The sequence below is a fragment of the Panicum virgatum genome, chromosome 9K, assembly GCF_016808335.1.
Source record: "Panicum virgatum strain AP13 chromosome 9K, P.virgatum_v5, whole genome shotgun sequence".
In the NCBI taxonomy this organism is placed as follows: Eukaryota; Viridiplantae; Streptophyta; class Magnoliopsida; order Poales; family Poaceae; genus Panicum; species Panicum virgatum.
In genome coordinates, this window is record NC_053144.1 from 57993415 (window position 1) to 58013068 (window position 19654).

Consider the following 19654-nt stretch of genomic DNA (forward strand, 5'->3'; position numbering starts at 1 on the left):
ATGTTTTGTCCCAGTTTTATATACACAACCTATTGGCCTGTTTTACAAAATTGCATATATTTTGACTGCTGAAAACATGGTTGGATAGCCACCCCTTGATCTGTTATAACCATTCCTTGACCACCTAGATTAATGTCTGAATGAATTTTGTTTGGACGTTAATCACTGCTAGAACGCTTAGGACCTTAAACACGGTACAACTTGTTTTATAAAAAGAAAATGTGTGAGTGTGTGTGGGAAGGGAAAATGTGGAATTTTCGAAAGATGAGTTTAGACAGGATGGATGGCACTTCTGTGTGATTTGCCGATTGGTGTGCTTGTACCTGTGTGGTTAAGCAAGGAAGGGAGATATCCATTGTCGGTACCCTGCAACTGGGGTACCCACTCCTACGATGCCAAGACTCGCGTAGTTATCCGTAACTACTCCCTAAGGAGTTGAGCAGCCGGACCCCTGGGGTCCGACTCCATCTCACCGGACCAACGGTCCCGGACCCGCTTCCCGCTCGGGGACGGGTCCAGTGTCACCACGTGTCCCAGAGGTGGAAATATTCAGTACCTGTGGCCGCGGACCCGGACCCCCGCAGGTGGGTCCAGGACCTCCATGTGCCATCCGGACTCCTGCATATGGGTCCGGGACCTCCACGTGGCTATCCGGACCCCCGTGAGCTCTCGGCTCAGCTAGCTGCTCGGGAGGGGTCAGGAGCCGCCACGTGTCACGCAGACGCGGGTGCGGACGCAAGCCTTCTGCTGGAAGCTCCCTCACCCACCCGCATTAAGTGCGAATGGTTGAGGCGTGCTCTGCTGCCGCTGGGCACGGGGCAGCTTTTGTCAGTCCACACTGTGGATCGCCAGTTACCGAGGCGGCTCGTCAGTTACCAAGGCAAGCATTAAAGACTCAGCGCCGCGCGCACGGGTGACGAGTCATGATGCCCAGCTACTGACTGGAGCAACAGTGCACGCTGCTTCAGTGGACTGAGTTAGTAGTTTGGCGCTTCATCATGACCTCGACGCGCGGCTCCAGAGGCTAGACTCTACTCTGACAGGACAGCTCAAGACCATCTCTGGTCAGAAGCTACGCACAAAAGCCGACGACAAGATCTCCGGATCTGAGGAATTGAAGGCCAAAGTGTAATTTATAATACATCGCCGGGCCCACCTGTCGGGGCCCTGCTCAGTGTACGTGCTCCCCTTGGACATATAAAAGAGAGAGCACGCCCGCTAGAACAAGGGTTCAGACAAGAGGTTCTCCAAGACTCTCCAAGGCCAAGGAAAGGTTTCTCAACCTCTTGAGAGCACAAGCAATACAACACACAGTGGACGTAGAGTATTACGCTCCGGCGGCCCGAACCACTCTAATCTGGCTGTGTTCATCGTGTTCTTCCAGGAGATCGAACTAGTTCTAGCTAACCCCCGAGTACTCACCATCAGGGCTTATGCGGGTGCACTCCGCCACCCCGGCTGTGGTTTGCCACACCACGACATCCATCTTGTCACAATTAAGAACCGAGTTGGTGTGTCATCTTGCCTAACTCCACTATCGTGCAAACCACTCGACCGTTGTATGGGCAACAGCTTAGCATAAACCCCACTAGTTAGTCTGATAGCCATCAGGAGGCTGAGAGCAACGGGTGACCAAGGAGAAGGGATATGCTCTGTGTGACTTATGCCCCGGTTAAACCTCGGTGATAGGTCGATGACCCCTTGGTAGATCCCGTGGTGGCTAATCAGGTCTAGCTAAGGTGGGTAATGGCTTTGTTGGGATCTGCACCGACACTAAGGTGATCGGGTTGTGGTACCCCGCTTGTGGGTAAAGTTGCACACCTCTGCAGAGTTAAAAATCTATTCGAATAGTCGTGCCCACGGTACTGGGCGAGTTACGGTTTGGTCACACAACTAGTGTTTCTTCTGGGAATGGATGGGTTGGCGTGAGTTGTTTTGGAAAAGTGTCCGGCAACTGTGCCGTGTGCTACGGCGGATGAGGAGTCCAGTAGCAACTTAAAACCGGGATCCTGTATGGATCAACCCTATATGTTACTCAGTGCAAAATGATGGCTTCGAAAACCCCTTTCTTTCAAATAAACCCCTGCATAAAAATTAGCTTTCCGCAAATTAAACCCTAGCCTTATCCTTGGTTTATCCTGTGCATTATATTCTGTTTATACCCCCTCTGTGGGTGTGATTGGACTTGCTGAGTACGTTTTTACTCACCCCATTCTTAATATTTACAGAGGAAGATCCAGACTTCGTTCCCGAAGACGTTGAGTAGAGGTTCCGTCCTGCACCCAACCTTGCCTGTGGATAGGGTCACCCGCAGAAAGTTTCGTATGGCGCAAGACTCTGATGACCCCCTCTTCGTAGTTAATATCGTTGTGTAGGTGTTAGTTGTTATCCTCGCGATAGTGGCACTTCACTGCCCACTTCCGCGTAGAATTGTATGGTGATGTACCATCTGATGTAATAAAAGTATTATCAGCCTCCTGAGACTGATATTGTATCACTTTTAAGTCTTCTCTCATGAGGGGACGCTTCATCCAGCGGACATACTACCCCTACTCCGAGAGCCCCAAGCTCCAGTGGCTAAGCTCGGGTGTGGCAGGCTGCCTGGCGGCGCGAGCACGGGGCCGAGCTCCCCGGCGGCAGGCTAGCCGTTGGCGCGAGCACGGGGCCAAGCTCACCGGTGACAGGCTAGCCGGTGGCGCAAGCACGGGGTCGAGCTCAGGGGCTCACCGGTGCCGCGAACGCATGAGAAGGGTTTCCAGCACCGGTTGACACGCGCCGACAAAATGGATAGAGCACCGGTCGTGCTTGCTGTAGCCATGGCACCGCAGCTCCACATTGCCGTTGGCCAGATCCATCTTCTCGCCGGCCTCTCGCTCGGTGTTCACCAGGATGAGACGGCGCGCCCCGCGGGGCACAAAGGGCACAAACAGGTGACGGCATCGGTAGTGCTAGAAGGAGTTGAGCGCCACGGCGGCGACTACCGCAATGGCGAGCGCGGCGAACTTGATGGGCGTCGTGGCCATGGCGGCGCGTGTGGAGCTCAGGGGCTCGCCGGTGTCGCGAACACATGCGAACGACATGAGCATGACCCCTCTCACCCTTTGCTGAGTAGGATGGACTACCTACGTGGATGCCAGCGAGGACCGAAACCAGTCTGATATGGATTGAGGGGGGTTGGATGTCCGGTTTTAGGAGATCAAGGATGTCAAGTAGACGGTTTCGTAGATCGGGGTTGGAGTTTAGACTTTGAGTGGAGTTGAGGGTTATGGTGGCTGACGGAGATGGAGAAAGACGTATTTGCCCTTCTCGCTAACAGGCCGGAGAACGCCCAATCCCGCGGACCCAACCGCGCCCGCGCTCGCCTGGACATCCGGCTGCCGGGACGAGCAGAGGCGCCCGCCGCCCCGGCTGCCGGCACGAGCAGAGGCGCCCGCCGCCGTGACCGGAGATCCGCGAGAGGACCGAGCGTCCGCCGCGCGAGGCCGCCAGGCCTAACGCGCGCTGGTGTAGGCGGGCGGCCTCCCAACGACCCAGCCCAGCACGTGGTGGAAGAGGCGCTGCCCTTGCCCTTGCCCTTGCCCTTGCCGGAGAGCTGGCGATGGGCGAGCCGTCAAGGTCCCTCCCGAGGGACGCAGCTAGCGAGGAGGAGGGAGACCGCCGGGTTGCTGCTGCAGCAAGCTGGGGCCGCCGCCTCTCCCTCCCTGCACCACGCCGCTGGCCGCCGCCCAGATCGCTCCTCGCGCCCCTCGGTTCCGGGCCGAGGCTGCCGCCGGCGGGGGCCGCCGCGCGCCGGGCTGGGGTGCGCTGGGGCAGGGGCGGCCGCGCGTCGAGCAGGGGCGGCCGCAAACTGGGACAGGGGCGCGCCGGGGCAGGGGCCGCCGCTTGCGAGGGCGGCCGCGCGCCGGGGCAGGGCGGGCCGGCCACCGCGTGCTGGGGGAGCCGCGCGCCGGGGAAGGGGCCGCCGCGCGACAGGGCAGGGGCGGCCGCAAACTGGGACAGGGGCGCGCCGGGGCAGGGGCGGCCGTGCGCCGGGCCAGTTTGGCACCGCGCCACGCCGCCGGCCGCCCGCTTCCGCCGGCGCGAGGCCAGCTCGCGTCCACCGAGCCTGCTCGAGCTCCCCGCCCGCGGAGGCACGGTGAGCTCGGCGTGCGGCGCGCCCCGGCGCCCTCGCAAAGCGCGGCCCGCTCGCTTGACATCCTGCGCCGCGAGGCATTCAAGCTGGCGCGCAAGCTCGCGGCGGCTAGCGTGCCCACGCGGGTCCGAGAGCGCGAGGGACGCGAGGCGGAAGGTTGACCTCTCCTGCAGCGCCGGCGTGACGAGGGCCTTGCCCATCCACCCCGGGAAGCTCCTGGGCTTCCACAGCGGAGCCGGCAGCTCTGGTAGGCGCAGGTACTGCTCGTGTTGTGATGATGCTCGATCGTGAGAGTGAATTGTAATCTTTGAGAGCATGCAAGTAAGGTTTGAGCTGCAGCTTCTTGAAGATTTGGAAGAGGACATGGAGTGTAGGAGCTGCAGCTTGAATCGACGGGAGAGAAGGGGCAGCACATGCCAACTCGAGCTTCCGCCCGCGTGCGTCCACCGGCGCCCACCACGCCGCCGCCGGCTGCCTGCCAAGACTGGAGCAGAGACAAGCCAGGGAGAGAGAGGGAGGTGAAGATGGAGACGGGGGAGAGGGCGGGGGCAGTATGGACATTTTTCTGGCCACTCCTATCTGTCAGGGCTCCTCTACCGTTAACTCCTAACAAATCATGGATGTAAGGGCGTAAGGGCACACGGGTCACAGGAAAAAAAAAATACGAGGGCATACACATGCAACCAATTTTTTAGAAATATAGAGGTCAGCACCAATTTTTTAGAAATATAGAGGTCAGCACCAATTTTTATAAAAACATACACGTAAAACACTCGGAGAGACGAGAGAGAGAGAGGAAGGCGAAGTGGTGAGTGCTGAGGGCCGAGGAGGGCTCTGCCATTCACTGCGGAATGGGCTTCAGAGTGCGTCTGACTGGTGAAGCACCGAGCTATTGGGCTTCGTGTGGGCTCATTTTGTAGGGTTTGCGTGTTGCCTCTTCTTGGGTTTGGCCTTTTCACTGATAAGGCACCGCCATGGTTGCGAGAGTTTAAATCCAATTTTCACAATGGAAAATTCGGCATACCATTTGTATTGTTACATCATCTTTGTGCTCATGTTTTCTAGTACATTTTCTACGGCTGATATTTTTTTCATCGTGAAGAAAATATAAACACATCGAATTTGTTAGGGTAATAATACTTTTTTTTTGTTTTGAGGGCAGGGTAATAATACATTAATACATGCAACTGGTATTAGTTTGTTCCCTTGGAAATGGAGACTCATCTGTCAAGACCAAAAGTGGCGGCCTCACTCACAGTCGAGACAGATATAGCATGGGGGCTATGGGGGCTTTCGTACCCCTTCAAAATGAAACGAGTGATGTGTCATGTTCGATTAAAAAAAATTGACCTTCTATAATAAGCACCACTTAAAAATGGCAGGAATCGCTGCTTACCTTTACAACATTTATTTACGCCATATAGAATTATGAAAATGCCGTTTACTTGGCCCACATTTTTTAGTTCAACGCCCTCTTGATGGTGGACAATTCACAATTAGTACGTCGAGGTAAAAGTGATGTAAAGTTATTCTCTTGATCCATTTTAAATTATATAGGTAGTTTTAACTTTTTTAATATACAATATATGTTATGAGTTTAGACATGCACTATGTCAAGATACGTAATAAAAACTATGAATCTAGAAAAATTAAAATAACTTATAATTTGAAATGAATTGAGTACTAGAAAATACAATAAATCTCGAGAGAAATAAAGAAGCAGCAAATGATTTGTTAGCTGCCGACCATCAGTTCGTTAATTATAAAAGAAAAAAACATCAGTTCTTTACCTTGTGCACCGATATGAACACCGCGCAATTTAGAGAGAGGAACGCAAGAAAATCGGGTACTGTTTCCCAAAAAAAATCGGGCACTTTTTTCGGGGAAAAAAAATCTGGCACTTACCCATCCAGGTCCAGCTCAGCAGCTGGGCAACGTGATACCTCCGACGGACAGTCGCATCTTTGCCCAAAAGCGACCGCCCGCTAGTCCAAAAAAAAAAGTCGACCGTCCGTCCAGGCGTCCCGTCCACAGAATCCCACCCGTCACTGTCAATAACGAACGGCCGTGATCGCTCGAAGCCCTCTTCCCCCCGCCAGCTCAACCACGCCACCCGCATCCACCGTCACCCCCTTGCAGCGAAACCCGTCGGCCGCCCGCCACCCCCGCCACTGTTGTATAAGTACCTCATCTCACCAGCTTCGCCTCCAAGGCTCCAAGCCGGGCGGAAGAGGCGACCCGCCGTCCTCGAGTCCGCTTCCGCCCGCGCGAACCCTAGCCGCCGCGCCGATCGCCCCCACAAGTAAGCCGTGAAGCCCTCTCGACGACTCGATCCGTTCCGATGGTTCGATCCGTGGTTCCCCGATCGCCATTCCTGGGGTTTTGGTTGGGGCGGGCTGTTTTGGATTTTGATTCGTTGCTGATGTTGTTGCTTGGTGCAGGAGTTTTTCACTATATGCTTCCGACGAAGAGAGCGGAGGGAGCTGAGGACAGTAGCGGCGGGGGCGTGAAGAAGGTTCGGATTGGGGAACCGGCTGTGGGGGCGGAGGCGATGGTGGCCGGGGAGGAGGTGGGCGGCGGCGGGAGCGGCAATGGGAGCGGGGTGGCGGAGATTGACGAGGACCTGCACAGCAGGCAGCTTGCCGTGTACGGGAGGGAGGCGATGCGGCGGCTGTTCGCGTCCAACGTGCTCATCTCCGGCCTGAACGGGCTTGGGGCTGAGATCGGTGCGTGTGCCCCCTTCTGATTTGTGATTCGTACGTTTATTAACTTCCTGTTGTAATATTGGTGCCGAAAGAAAAACATATCTGTCTGGCCGTTTTCGTATTTTTATCTGTCGTTTGTAACCTGTGGTATTTCTAAGCAATGTAGTTTGTGTACAGGCTGATTTGGTCAATTGTGAAATAAACTTTGAATACTTCCATGTAATTTGTATGTACAAGCAAACAGACTGGCGGCATTTACTCTGTTCGAGTTGTAACCATTTTTCTGCTAATTATGTACATATGTGCTGTATTTTTGGTGGAGAAATGTATAGGTTCTCTTCATTATAAGATACATGTATGAGCAGTGAGCAGCCTAACTCACGACCTCTCGTGTGTGGGGATAAGGATTTCCCCCCTATTTGATACAGTAATTCATAATTATTTAAGTGATAGTATTTCTTTTATTCAATGTGCATTTGTCAGATTCTAATGCTACCATGAGTCTTATTGGTATGGTTTGATTGCTAGCAGTACGATTTATTTAGTATATTTGTTATCTGGGTCATGTTCTTTGGAATTAATATTTCCTTTCAACAGCAAAGAATCTTGCTCTGGCTGGTGTTAAGTCTGTCACCCTACATGATGCGGGAAATGTGGAAATGTGGGACCTATCAGGCAATTTCTTTCTATCTGAGGATGACATTGGGAATAACAGGGCTGTTTCTTGTGTTGCAAAGCTTCAAGAACTTAACAATGCTGTCAATATATCTGCTTTAACAGAAGAATTGACCACCAAGCACCTTTCAAAGTTCCAGGTCTGCTAATTCTCCACTGTGCTAAAATTTGTTACTCCTTGTTATGTTTTCTTCATTTGTATCTGTAATAGGTAGCATAGTCATGGCTGACAAACTTTATTTGTGTGATGTTGTAAAAGCTTTAAAAAAGATGTTATAAATATATTCAGGTTCATTCCTGGTTGGCCTTTACTATGATCTTTTATGTTTATGCTCATATTCTCTATTTGATTTAAGAAACTGATCCTAATGTTATGAGTACCTTTTTCTTTCCTATCCGAGTATCATCATGCTCATGGTGCCAAATGGTTTCCTTTTGTGGGGCCTAGTTGAATTTATTTGCTTGAAATAAAAATTGCTGAAACCTGCAAGTAAATTGAATTAGTGCAAATCTGTAATTATCTCTTTGCCAATTGCAAGTGTGTGTAGGGTTTGCTTATACCTCAGATGTCCTTTCATACTATCAGATGCATCCATGATCTACCTTTTCCAACCTACTTTGTGAAAAAAGTTGGATTGTTATTCTACTGCAGATCCCCTTAACCAACCTTGTGGATATCTTGCTAATTATCCACAGTCAATAGATTTGGAAATTTTTTATGTGACACTACAACCTGAACTGCTGATTAGTAACATGATATGACTGAAGACTATGTGTTTAAATTGAAGTGACAAAGTTGCTGCAGTGTTTCATAGCATCATTAAATATATTGCTGCTGTGTTCAAGTCTTGTATCCTAAATCGTCAATGTAACTCTGTGAAATCATCACACAGTGATTATACTTACTCTTATGATTTTCAGGCTGTTGTTTTCACTGACATTAGTATGGACAAGGCATTTGAATTTGATGATTATTGTCGCAGCCACCAGCCTCCAATTTGCTTTATCAAAACAGAAGTCTGTGGTCTTTTTGGTAGTGTCTTTTGTGACTTTGGGCCTGAGTTCACTGTTCATGATATTGATGGTGAAGATCCGCATACTGGCATAATTGCATCCATCACCAATGACAATCCTGCAACGGTGTACTCTGTTGATGATGAGCGCCTTGATTTCCAGGAGGGTGATCTTGTTGTTTTCTCAGAGGTCCAGGGAATGACAGAACTGAATGATGGCAAGCCAAGGAAGATAATACGTTCGAGACTATATTCATTTTGTATTGAGGAGGATACAAGTAATTTTGGCATTTATACAAAAGGTGGAATTGTTACGCAGGTGAAAGAACAAAGTATCTTACAATTTAAGAGTTTGAGAGATTCTATTAGAGAACCTGGCAATTTCCCTCTGAGTGATTGCTTGAAGTTTGACCGCCCACCTCTGCTTCATTTTGCATTTCTAGCTTTGGATAAATTTAGGAAAGAGTTTGGACGTTTCCCTGCTGTTGGTTGTGGCCAGGATGGCCAAAGGATTGTGGAATTCACTGCTTCTTTCAATGAAGCCACAATTGATTACAAGATAGAAGGTAAGCTTGATGAGAAGCTGCTGCGGCTTTTTGCAAGTGGCTCTAGAGCTGTTCTGAACCCAATGGCTGCTATTTTTGGTGGAATTGTTGGTCAAGAAGTTGTGAAAGCATGTTCTGGAAAATTTCATCCACTGTACCAGGTAATTGTTATGGAGTACAAGATATATTATGCTTTTCGAGTATATTTTTATCTGACAAGAATGTTATCTTTGGCAGTTCTTCTACTTTGATTCTGTTGAATCTCTGCCAATCCATCAATTGGACCCTAAAGACTTGAAGCCATTGAATAGCCGCTATGATGCTCAGATTTCTGTTTTTGGCTCTAAGCTTCAGAAAAAACTGCGGGATGCCAATGTCTTTGTTGTGGGGTCTGGTGCTCTTGGATGTGAATTCTTGAAGAACCTAGCTTTAATGGGAGTGTCTTGCAGCCGTAAAGGGAAATTAACTATAACAGATGATGATGTCATTGAGAAAAGTAACTTGAGCTGCCAATTTCTGTTTCGTGATTGGAATATGGGACAGGCTAAATCTACAGTTGCAGCTACAGCTGCTAGTGCTATCAATTCCTGCCTTCACATTGATGCTCTCCAGAATCGTGCCTGTCCAGAGACTGAGCATGTGTTCCATGATGCATTCTGGGAGGGCCTTGATGCTGTCATTAATGCACTTGATAATGTTGATGCTAGGATGTACATGGACATGAGATGCTTGTACTTCAAGAAACCACTCTTGGAATCTGGAACTTTGGGTACAAAATGTAATACACAAATGGTAATTCCTCACCTTACTGAAAATTATGGTGCTTCACGAGACCCTCCTGAGAAGCAGGCACCCATGTGCACAGTCCATTCATTTCCACACAATATTGACCATTGTCTGACATGGGCTCGCTCAGAGTTTGAGGGTCTGCTAGAAAAAACTCCAAATGAAGTCAACTCTTTTCTGTCTAATCCTACTCAATATGCTGCTGCCATGAAAAAGGCAGGTGATGCTCAGGCCAGGGAATTGCTTGAGCGCATACGTGAATGCCTCGAGGAGGAGCACTGTGAAAGATTTGAAGATTGCATAACCTGGGCAAGACTGAAGTAAGATTTATCTCCCCAGTTTATTTGTTCTTTTGTGAATTCAACCATCTTTCCATGTTCAACTTTTAACTACTGAATGTATCATTGAAACCTATTGGATTAGGAAGGGGTACTCATTTTTTGTGCCATCTAACATCCCCCTTTCCCCCAGATTTGAAGATTACTTCTCTAATCGTGTGAAGCAGCTAACATTCACATTTCCTGAAGATGCCATCACTAGCACGGGAACCCCTTTCTGGTCTGCTCCAAAGCGTTGCCCTCGCCCGCTGGAATTTTCAGCTACTGATGTATCACACGTTCAGTTTATAATGGCGGCTTCCATATTGAGAGCAGTGTCCTCTGGAATCAACACACCTGACTGGGCAAAGAGCACTAGTAATCTGATCGATGCAATCAGTAAAGTTTACATACCTGAATTTCAGCCAAAGAGTGGGGTTAAGATTCAGACAGATGAGAAGGCCAATAACATCTCTAGTGCCTCAGTTGATGATGCCGCTGTTATTGAAGATCTTTTAACAAAGTTGGAAGCATGTGCCAAGAAACTACCTCCAGGATTTCGAATGAAACCTATTCATTTTGAGAAGGTTAGCCTTTTCAAAACCTTATTTCTGCTGTTTTAAGTTTAAGACCCTATGTTTTATTCTTTTTACTCTGCTGTTGAAGAACAATTTCATTTGCAAATATTTTCAATTTCGAAGCCACCATGTATTTATTTAAAATATGAACCAATATGTATGTTGTGACCTGATAAGGACAAACATTAGCATAGATTCTGTTGTGATGTGCTGTCACATTACTATTCTGCTGTGACTGGATTACAAAAGTCAATAGCCTATCAGTTTTGTAATTCCTTGCTATTAGTATTCCATTATTTCCTTCTACCTGCTGCCACACTGCAAGAGAGAAAAAGTTCAGCTAGCAATTCTTTGAGAAAATGAGAATTCTGAGAGATCTCTACAGTGGGTTCCTCGGTCACTTAGATCTTCCATTTTTGTTTCTGTTTCCAATTCATGATACAACTGAGAAAAAAATTGTGTGCTACTAATTCTGCCAAAGCTTTGAAGTCTTGAAAAGCCATGCTATTGGATATGTGGGATGTTAAACTTCAAAATCCAATATAATATAAATACTTAAGATGTAGAGCTGTACAAAAACAAAAGTAATCAAAACTTTAGCAGTTGATTTTTTTTGGTATCTTAATTCTGCTTATACAAGTTCCATTATGTTACAGGATGATGATACAAATTTCCACATGGACTTAATTGCTGGCCTTGCAAATATGCGCGCAAGGAACTATGGTATCCAAGAGGTCGACAAGCTGAAGGCGAAATTGATTGCAGGGAGAATCATCCCAGCTATTGCAACTTCAACAGCAATGGCCACAGGACTTGTGTGCATTGAGCTTTACAAGGTTCTGGCCGGTGGACACCCGATCGAAGACTACCGTAGCACATTTGCTAACCTGGCAATACCGATGCTCACCAGATCTGAACCTCTTCCACCCACTGTGATCAAGCATCAAGGTATGAGGTGGACGGTATGGGATCGATGGTCTATCAAGGGCGACATCACAGTTGCAGAGCTCCTCAAGTGGCTAAGTGACAAAGGCCTGAGCGCTTACAGTGTCTCCTACGGCACATCGCTGCTGTACAACACAATGTTCCCAAGGCACAAAGATCGACTGGGCAGGAAGATTGCGGATGTCGCTAAGGAGGTGGCAAAGGTCGACGTTCCAGAATACAGGAAGCATCTGGATGTCGTCGTTGCTTGTGAGGATGACAAAGGGAACGGCATCGACATTCCTCTTATCTCCATTTACTTCCGGTAGATAGGTTGCTGCGTGGAAATAGATGATGCGTGTGAAAAATGCCCATGTGAAAAGAGATTTGGGTGCATAAACTCTGTTTATATTTCTGCTCTCTGTAGGAATCGGCACAGTAGCGGAGTGATCACTGGTGGAGTTCCTTGCTCTGGCGATGTCTCCTTGCAGTTCTGTACGGGTGCTTGGGCCCTGCTGTTGCATGCCAACTATTTGCAGGTGTGCAATGCGATCTTTTGGATATGAATAAATGCTTCATTTCTGCTCTATTCCACAAAGCAGAATTTGGTTAAAGGTATTGACCGGCATCTCTGGCTTCCCCTACGTGAGTTCCAAATGTAATTTGCTCTGCACCTCAGCGCAATCATCAGCCTCAACTTCAACCTTTTCAACCACCAGCATGCCTAATAACACGCGTCAATTTCAGCCTGTTAGTTTTCAGCGTGCCTTGCTGGCAACAGTACTGATAATTCTCTTGATGAGTCTTGAGTAGGGATAGGGACTACTGGACTAGCGAGGGCGCTTTGATTCAGCAACCGTGACCGCTTCGTCTGTCACCACTGGAGTCTTGAGAGTGGAGTGCAGGAGATGTGTCGGTGCGGAACGGTGCACGGTATGGCTGGGCATTCGGATAGCCCAAAAATTTCGGGTCGGGCTTTTCGGGTATTTGAAATTTCGGGTTTTGAAAATCGATACCCGAAATTTGCCCAAAATAACAAAAACCCGACATTTCGGGTACCCGAAAATTCGGGTTCGTGTAATCCCCGAACTACCCGATATCAAGAGGGCCGATAAGGGCGGGGCGTCGGCGGCGTGGCCGGGGGTGAAGCGTCGGCGGCGCGGTGGGGGGCGGGCTACGGGGGCGGGGGCGGCGCGGTGAGGGCGGGCCGCGGGGGCGTCGGCGGCGGGGCCGGGGGCCGGGCGTCGGCGGCGCGGTGGGGGCGGGCTGCGGGGGCGTCGACGGGCCGTGGGGGGCATCCGTGGCGTGGCGGGGGCGACGGCACCGGCGGGGCAGGGGCGGCGGACCGTCGGGGGTGGAGGCGCCGCGGGAGACGAGCCGGGCGGAGGCGTCAGCGGGCGGGCGGCCGGCGGGGGCGGGGCGGGACCAGGCCGTCGAGCGTCGGCGGCCGGCGGGGGCGGGGCGAGGACCGAGGAGGGTCGGGGTCAGGCGGCGGCCGGGGTCAGATCGATTGGGGCTGGGGGCATGGAGGGCTTGGGTGGGCACGGGAGCTCGCCAGAGTTAGGGTTAGGAAGAAGTTTGGTAGGCTGGGCCGGAAAATAAGTTGGTGGGCTGGGCCGGAAAATAACTGTTCGGGTAATTCGGGTAGTTCGGGTACCGTGGCCTGATACCCGAATTATCCGTAATAATTTCGGGTATCGTGGGTTGGAACCCGAATTAGGGTTCGGGTTTTTCGGATTCGGGCTCGGATTTTTCGGGTTCGGTTTTCGGATATCGGGTTTTCTGACCAGCCATAGTGCACGGTGCCCGCGTTCACTGGGGTTCAGTTCATGTTCATCCCACGCGTTTCCCGCAGAGGGCAGGCTGGGCGACGGAGGGGTGGCCCGTGGCCGGCGCGCGGGCCGGCAGGGTCGTCCCCAGCGTCATCCGATTGCCTCCGCCCTCCGGCACATGCCTCGTTGGGAGACCATGAGCTAGCGCACGCGCAACCGACCGCTCCGGCTTGCGCCTCACTCCAACCACTCGGAGCACCAGGACCCATCCCTCCCCTTCATCACGAGCTCGCGACGGCACATGGATGTGGTGTGGGATGGATGGCCCGTGTTTTACAATACACTCCAAGTCACCGGGCGATGATGGCTGGCTGGCTGTTCCCGACTCCATTCTTCATGCGGTCCTGCCGCCGCTCCACCAGTCGAGCGGCAAGTCGCCAGTCGCCAGTCGCCACCACCGTAGCAGCTCTGCCGCAGGAAGAGAAGTCCCCAGGACGTGGTGGCGCGTAACCACCACCGTCCAACACCAAGCGCCCGCCACCGGCAGCAATATCTTAACAACCTACGCACCGCGGATCGTCGCCTCCTTCCCGTAATCTGGCTGGGCCTCTGCCTGAGCGATAAGCAACAAATCGGCCAACGTCTTGGGTACCCAGCAGCGCCAGTGTCTCAGCGAGCGCAGATAAAACTAACATGCGCCTCACGACTTCCTGCGATCCCGCAGGCTGCAGAACTGCAGGGTCGGGATTCGTTCTCCCGTTTACTCGCTCGCCACAGGCCGTGCCGTACCCCGGGTTACTCGCAACGGACTGCGACAGCAGCAGGCCGTCAGGAGAGGCTAAGCTACCCACCTAACCTGACAAGAATATCTATCAGGTCCTAATGATGAACCAAACCGCCACCAGCTGCTGTTGGGGGACACCACCTTCGGTCCGGTCGCCGAAGGTGTGCGAAGACAAGACGGCATGAACGCTGAAGTCAACGAGAGGCGCGAGCGTAGAAGATACCCGTCTTCGCCGGTCTTCGGATAGGAAGACGAAGACCGGCGAAGATCTGGCGACGCAAGTCTTGTACCGAGGAATAAGTAGCGGACCCCTTGAGCTTCGTCGATAAGGACGAAGAGCCTGGGGTCGGGGGGCCCACTGCTGAGCTGTAGCGCACTCATATTGTAACAGGCAAATTACGTGTGCGTTTAGGAATATTCCAAGAATATGACCGTTGTAAGGGTGTAGAAGAGTAATTGTACATTAGAGGTGTAACGCCACCTATAAATACCCCCTGTAATGTCCATTGAGGGGACACATTGAATAGAGAGAACACTACCCTTCTTGATTGGCGTGCTTTTCCTTTACTGTTATTGTGTTCGCCCATTCCGGTGGCACTCTCCACCAACAGTTTGGCGCCCACCCGTCAGTTCGATACACCACATGGCGGCAACGAAGAAGAGAGGAACCACCGGAGCCACTTCGGAGGACACGACGACGACGACGACGACAACACCTTCGCAAGACGAAGCGGTGGCAACACAGACAAACGGGACCAGCAGCGACGACGTCTCCGTCGACACCATCGCAGATGGCCAGCTTGAAGTCAACCTTCTGGACATCGGCATCTCAGCCGAAGACATCGCGGCGATAAGTCGCATCGACGCCCGCATCGAAGAGGCACGAAGAGCTCAGCAGCAGGCTTTGGAGGCAGAGCCTTCGGAGCGGCAGATGATAACAAGAGCGAAAGGGAAGGAGACCATGCTCACCAAAACAGAACGTCAAGAGCAGTACAACAAGTTGAAGGAGGAGGAGCTTCGCTGCAAGGCACTGCAGGAAAAGCTCTGCGCACAGCGGATGCAACTTGAGAAATTGCAGCCACCACCACCACCACCACCACCACCGCAGAGGGAGATGATTGTGGTCAACCCGCGGCAACACGAACCACCAAGGTTCCACCCAAGGTTCGTACCGATCGAAGAGATCTCTGACCGTTCCGAGTCAGACGGCGAAGAACACTACCGAAGAAGGCATCAACGAATATCACCATTATCCGAAGAATTAGAAGAGGTGCAATGGCCTCATCGCCTCAACCCGGCAATACTGCCACAGTTCGATGGGAAGTCAGACCCCGAAGAGTTCCTCCTCAAGTACGAAGCCACCGTAGAAGCATCAGGCGGAGGCACCGTGTGTAAGGCGAAGGCACTCGTCCTCGCATTGAAGGACTTGGCACAATGTTGGTATGCAAACATCCCACCAGGAACCATTCTATCTTGGAAGCAGCTTTGCTTCGAACTATGTGCAAGCTTCCGTGCCATGAGGCCTGACGAAGTCACATCTTGTGATTTTCACGATCTGAGGCAAGGAAGCATGACCTTGCAAGAATATCTTCATAGTGTCATGAAGCTTCGCGCAAGAGCACCAAATGTTGCCGACAAGAGCATCATTGATTCGGTGGTGAAGGGAATCAACCTGGGACCATGCGGAGAATACATATCCCGGCGCAAGCCGAAGACAGTGACGAAGCTGTTCGAGATAATGCAAGAATATTGCATATCTAACCGTACGAAGAGGAGAAGGCTCGAGGTGAAAAACGAGCAGAAGAAATCACGAAGTAGTGAAAGGTCCCATTCAAAACCGTGGCACGCTGACGAGCCGAAGCAGAAAAGAACAGTGAACAACGTCTCCGAATAAGAACCCCGAGAATCCAAACACCATCACCGGGGGAAAGGCGAGAAGGACCGCCACGACGAAAGGCCCAACCGCGATGGCCGTCACCATCGCGAAGAATGACATAACAAAAGCCGAAGAGACAGCGGCGGTCGAAGAGAAAAAATTCCATTCTATTTTTCAAATGGCAAGGACAAAGGCCATTGGACAAATGAATGCCCTTTCACCATTGAAAGAAAAGAAGAGTTTGATCGGCAGAATTCCCAGCTAGCGAAGCCAGTCAATCATACCTCACAGTTGCCACCACAGTCTTCGGCAGCGGCAACCACTTGGGCTCCTACGCCAAATTGGCCGGTGTCATACCCAGTTTTCAACTACAATCCGCTACCCTATGCACCACCTCCATAACAAATAGTACCAATGCTACCACCTCCGCAGTACAGTCAGACATGGTCGAGGAGTTCCACACCATTGTCTTACGACACAACGAAATTGCCTCCACCCCCGAAACTTGAGCCGGGGCAGATTCCAGAGCGAGCAATCGATGCACCTTCGAGCAGAAGGGTCAACATCATCAACGCCATCTCTGGAGGATCCAACGAACCAGTACTTGAGACGAAGAGGCAACGCAAGGAGTATTTCCGAACTGTCTCTCATGTGAGCGAAGGAAGATGTTTCCGCACAACTTGGTCGCACGTCCCGATATCATTCACACAGGCAGACCTTCGGCTCCAGCACTACCCACATAATGACCCCCTCATCATCAGGGCGAACATCGGTAAGAACTCCGTCCACTTCGCAGGAAATGATGTAGGAAGAATCCTGGTGGACAATGGGAGCTCTGCAGACATCCTTGTATGGCAGTGCTTCGTGAAAATGAGCTTCACAGAAAAAGCCTTGCACAAGTCACAATATCTGCACATCGGCTTCGGAGGCAAAAGAATCGAAGCTCTGGGCAAGATAGAGCTCAATGTCACATTTGGCGAAGGTGCAGCACAGAGAACCGAAGCAATCACATTTGATGTAGTCGACATCAACTACCCCTACAATGCCATCTTCGGCCGCAACACCTTGGTAAAATTCGCAGTAGTAATTCACCAGTCATATTTGTGCATGAAGCTGCCTTCGCCCGAAGGGATTATCACAGTCTTCAGCAACCAAGAAGAAGCAAGAAGATGCGAAGACAATGCATCGACCGCAAATAAGAATGTCCATGTTATTGAGACACCAGAAGAAGACAAGGAGGCTGCAATCAACGAAGAGCCAGAGGAATCAGGAGGGGTATCCCCGGCGGAACATACGAAGAAGGTGCCATTATGCGAAGATGTGCCCGACCGAATGGTAATCATCGGGAAGGGGCTCGAAGGTGCCGAAGAGGCCAGACTCATACAGTTCCTCCGCAACAATCAAGATGTCTTTTCTTGGTCCTCTTCGGATCTTCGAGGAGTTAGTCGAGAGGTCATCGAGCATGAACTCAGTGTAAACCCGAAGGCGAAGCCAGTAAAGCAGGGCCAAAGGACAATGTCCGAAGAAAGACAGAAAGCTGCTCAGGCCGAAGTGCAAAAGCTACTGGACGCTGGCGTCATCCGCGAGGTCTAGTACCTAGAATGGCTGGCAAATATTGTCATGGTGCCGAAGAAGAACGGGAGGTGGCGAATGTGCATCGACATCATAATCTTGAACAAGGCGTGCCCAAAAGACGAATACCCATTACCATGTATTGACACATTGGTCGATGAGGCAGCTTGCTCGGCAATGCTCAGTATATTGGATTGCTTCTCCGGATATCACCAGATCTTCATGAACAAGGCAGACGAGGAGAAAACAAGTTTCATCACTCCCTTCGGGACGTACTGCTACGTAAGAATGCCAGAGGGCCTTCGCAATGCCGGATGCACGTTCAACAGGATGATCAAGAAGGTACTGGGAGATCAACTGGGGAGGAACATCTCCGCATATGTCGACGATGTGGTTGTCCGAAGCAGAAAGAGGGAGGATCACATCCAAGACCTTCGCGAAATGTTCGCAAACCTTCGCCGTCACGGACTGAAGCTGAACCCAGAAAAATGCATCTTCGGCGTTCGCAGAGGCAAATCGTTGGGCTGTATGATCACCGAAAGGGGAATTGAGGCAAACCCAGAGAAGATTGAAGCCATCAGGCGGATGAAGTCGCCAACCACAAAAAAGGGGGTGCAGAAATTAACAGGCAGATTGGCTTCGCTGAACCGGTTCATATCGAAGTCAGCAGAGAAGTGGCTTCCATTCTTTAAGGCGCTGAAAGGCTCAGGCAACATGGAATGTGGCGAAGAGCAGACGAAAGCTTTCGAAGACCTCAAGCAGTACATCGAGAAGTTGGCAGTCATGTCCAGCCCTTCGAAGAAGGCGGAGATCTTATTGTACATCTCCACATCGGGCGCTGCTGTTAGCGCCGCTCTCGTCGAAGAGCGCACAATCGAAGGGGCATTGACACACGTGCCCATATACTTCGTTTGCAAAGCTCTAAATGGATCAAAACTGTTGTATTCAGAAATAGAAAAGATGGCATATGCGGTGGTCATGGCAGCACAGAAACTTCGTTACTACTTCCAGAGCCACAAAATCAAGGTCCCAACCTCTTTCCCACTTAGGGACATGTTTGAAAACAGAGAGGCCTCCGGCAGAATAGTCAAATGGGCTACGTAGTTGGCCGAACACACCATTGACTTTGTCTGGCAATCAAGTCACAGTTCTTGGCAGACTTCATCGCAGATTGGACCCCTGCTACACCTTCGCAAGAACAGCCGAAGATAGAAACAATATGGCAACTCGAGTGTGATGGAGCCTATCAGAGAGATGGAGTAGGAGCTTCGGCAGAATTGATAGCACCTTCAGGCACACAGCTAAAGTATGCAGTCAGACTCGATTTAGAGGGGTGCACCAACAACGTTGCAGAGTACGAAGGCCTTCTTTTGGGTCTTCGCAAAGAAAGAGCGCTCGGCGCGCGAAGATTGTCGATTAGGTCTGACTCTGAGTTGATCACAGGCCAAATAAACAAGTCAAACAGAGCTCTCAAGCCAGAACTGGCGAAGTACTTGGCAGCTGTGCGAAGCATGGAGAAATATTTCCTCGGGTTCAGTATCCGCAGTTTCTCCAGAACAAAGAACAAGCAAGCCGACCAACTGGCGAAGGCAGCAGCACAATTCGATCCTTTACCACCAGATGTGTTCTTCGAAACATTAAAACAGGCCTCCGTCGATTGTGCCAAAGAACCTGCCAAATTCGTCAATGCCATAACAAGCGAAAACTGGAGGGCCACTATCATGGCCTACCTTCGCGGACACTTCGTCCTGGAGGATGAGAAGGAAGAAAAGAGAATGGTACTTCGGGCCAGGAATTACAGAATCATAGGTGAAGAGTTATACTGAGGAGGGGTCTGCTCACCACTCCTAAAGTGCATCTCACGCGAAGAGGGCAAACAACTGCTTGCAGAGATACATGCAGGGATGTGTTCTTCGCACATCGCAACAAGGGCCCTGGTAGGCAATGCTTTCCGCGAAGGATTCTACTGGCCCTC

The 19654-nt window shown here is 50.9% G+C and overlaps 1 protein-coding gene across 1 annotated transcript; it reads left to right on the plus strand.

Moving 5' to 3' along the window:
* The first annotated feature begins 6270 nt into the window (after positions 1-6270).
* LOC120652703 (ubiquitin-activating enzyme E1 3-like) lies at positions 6271-12289 on the plus strand. The gene is made up of 7 exons (XM_039930591.1): positions 6271-6434; positions 6574-6858; positions 7435-7652; positions 8434-9231; positions 9308-10176; positions 10328-10760; positions 11408-12289. Exons 2-7 carry the CDS (start codon positions 6588-6590, stop codon positions 12002-12004), a joined length of 3186 nt encoding a protein of 1061 aa, XP_039786525.1. The 5' UTR covers positions 6271-6434; positions 6574-6587; the 3' UTR covers positions 12005-12289.
* The last annotated feature ends 7365 nt before the right edge of the window (positions 12290-19654 follow it).

Coding starts and splice junctions, on each gene's coding strand:
- LOC120652703 (XM_039930591.1), top strand. CDS start 6,588: ATGCTTCCGACGAAGAGAGCGGAGGGAGCTGAGGACAGTAGCGGCGGG. Junction 6,859..7,434: donor CGGGCTTGGGGCTGAGATCG/GTGCGTGTGCCC, acceptor TCCTTTCAACAG/CAAAGAATCTTGCTCTGGCT. Junction 9,232..9,307: donor AATTTCATCCACTGTACCAG/GTAATTGTTATG, acceptor TATCTTTGGCAG/TTCTTCTACTTTGATTCTGT.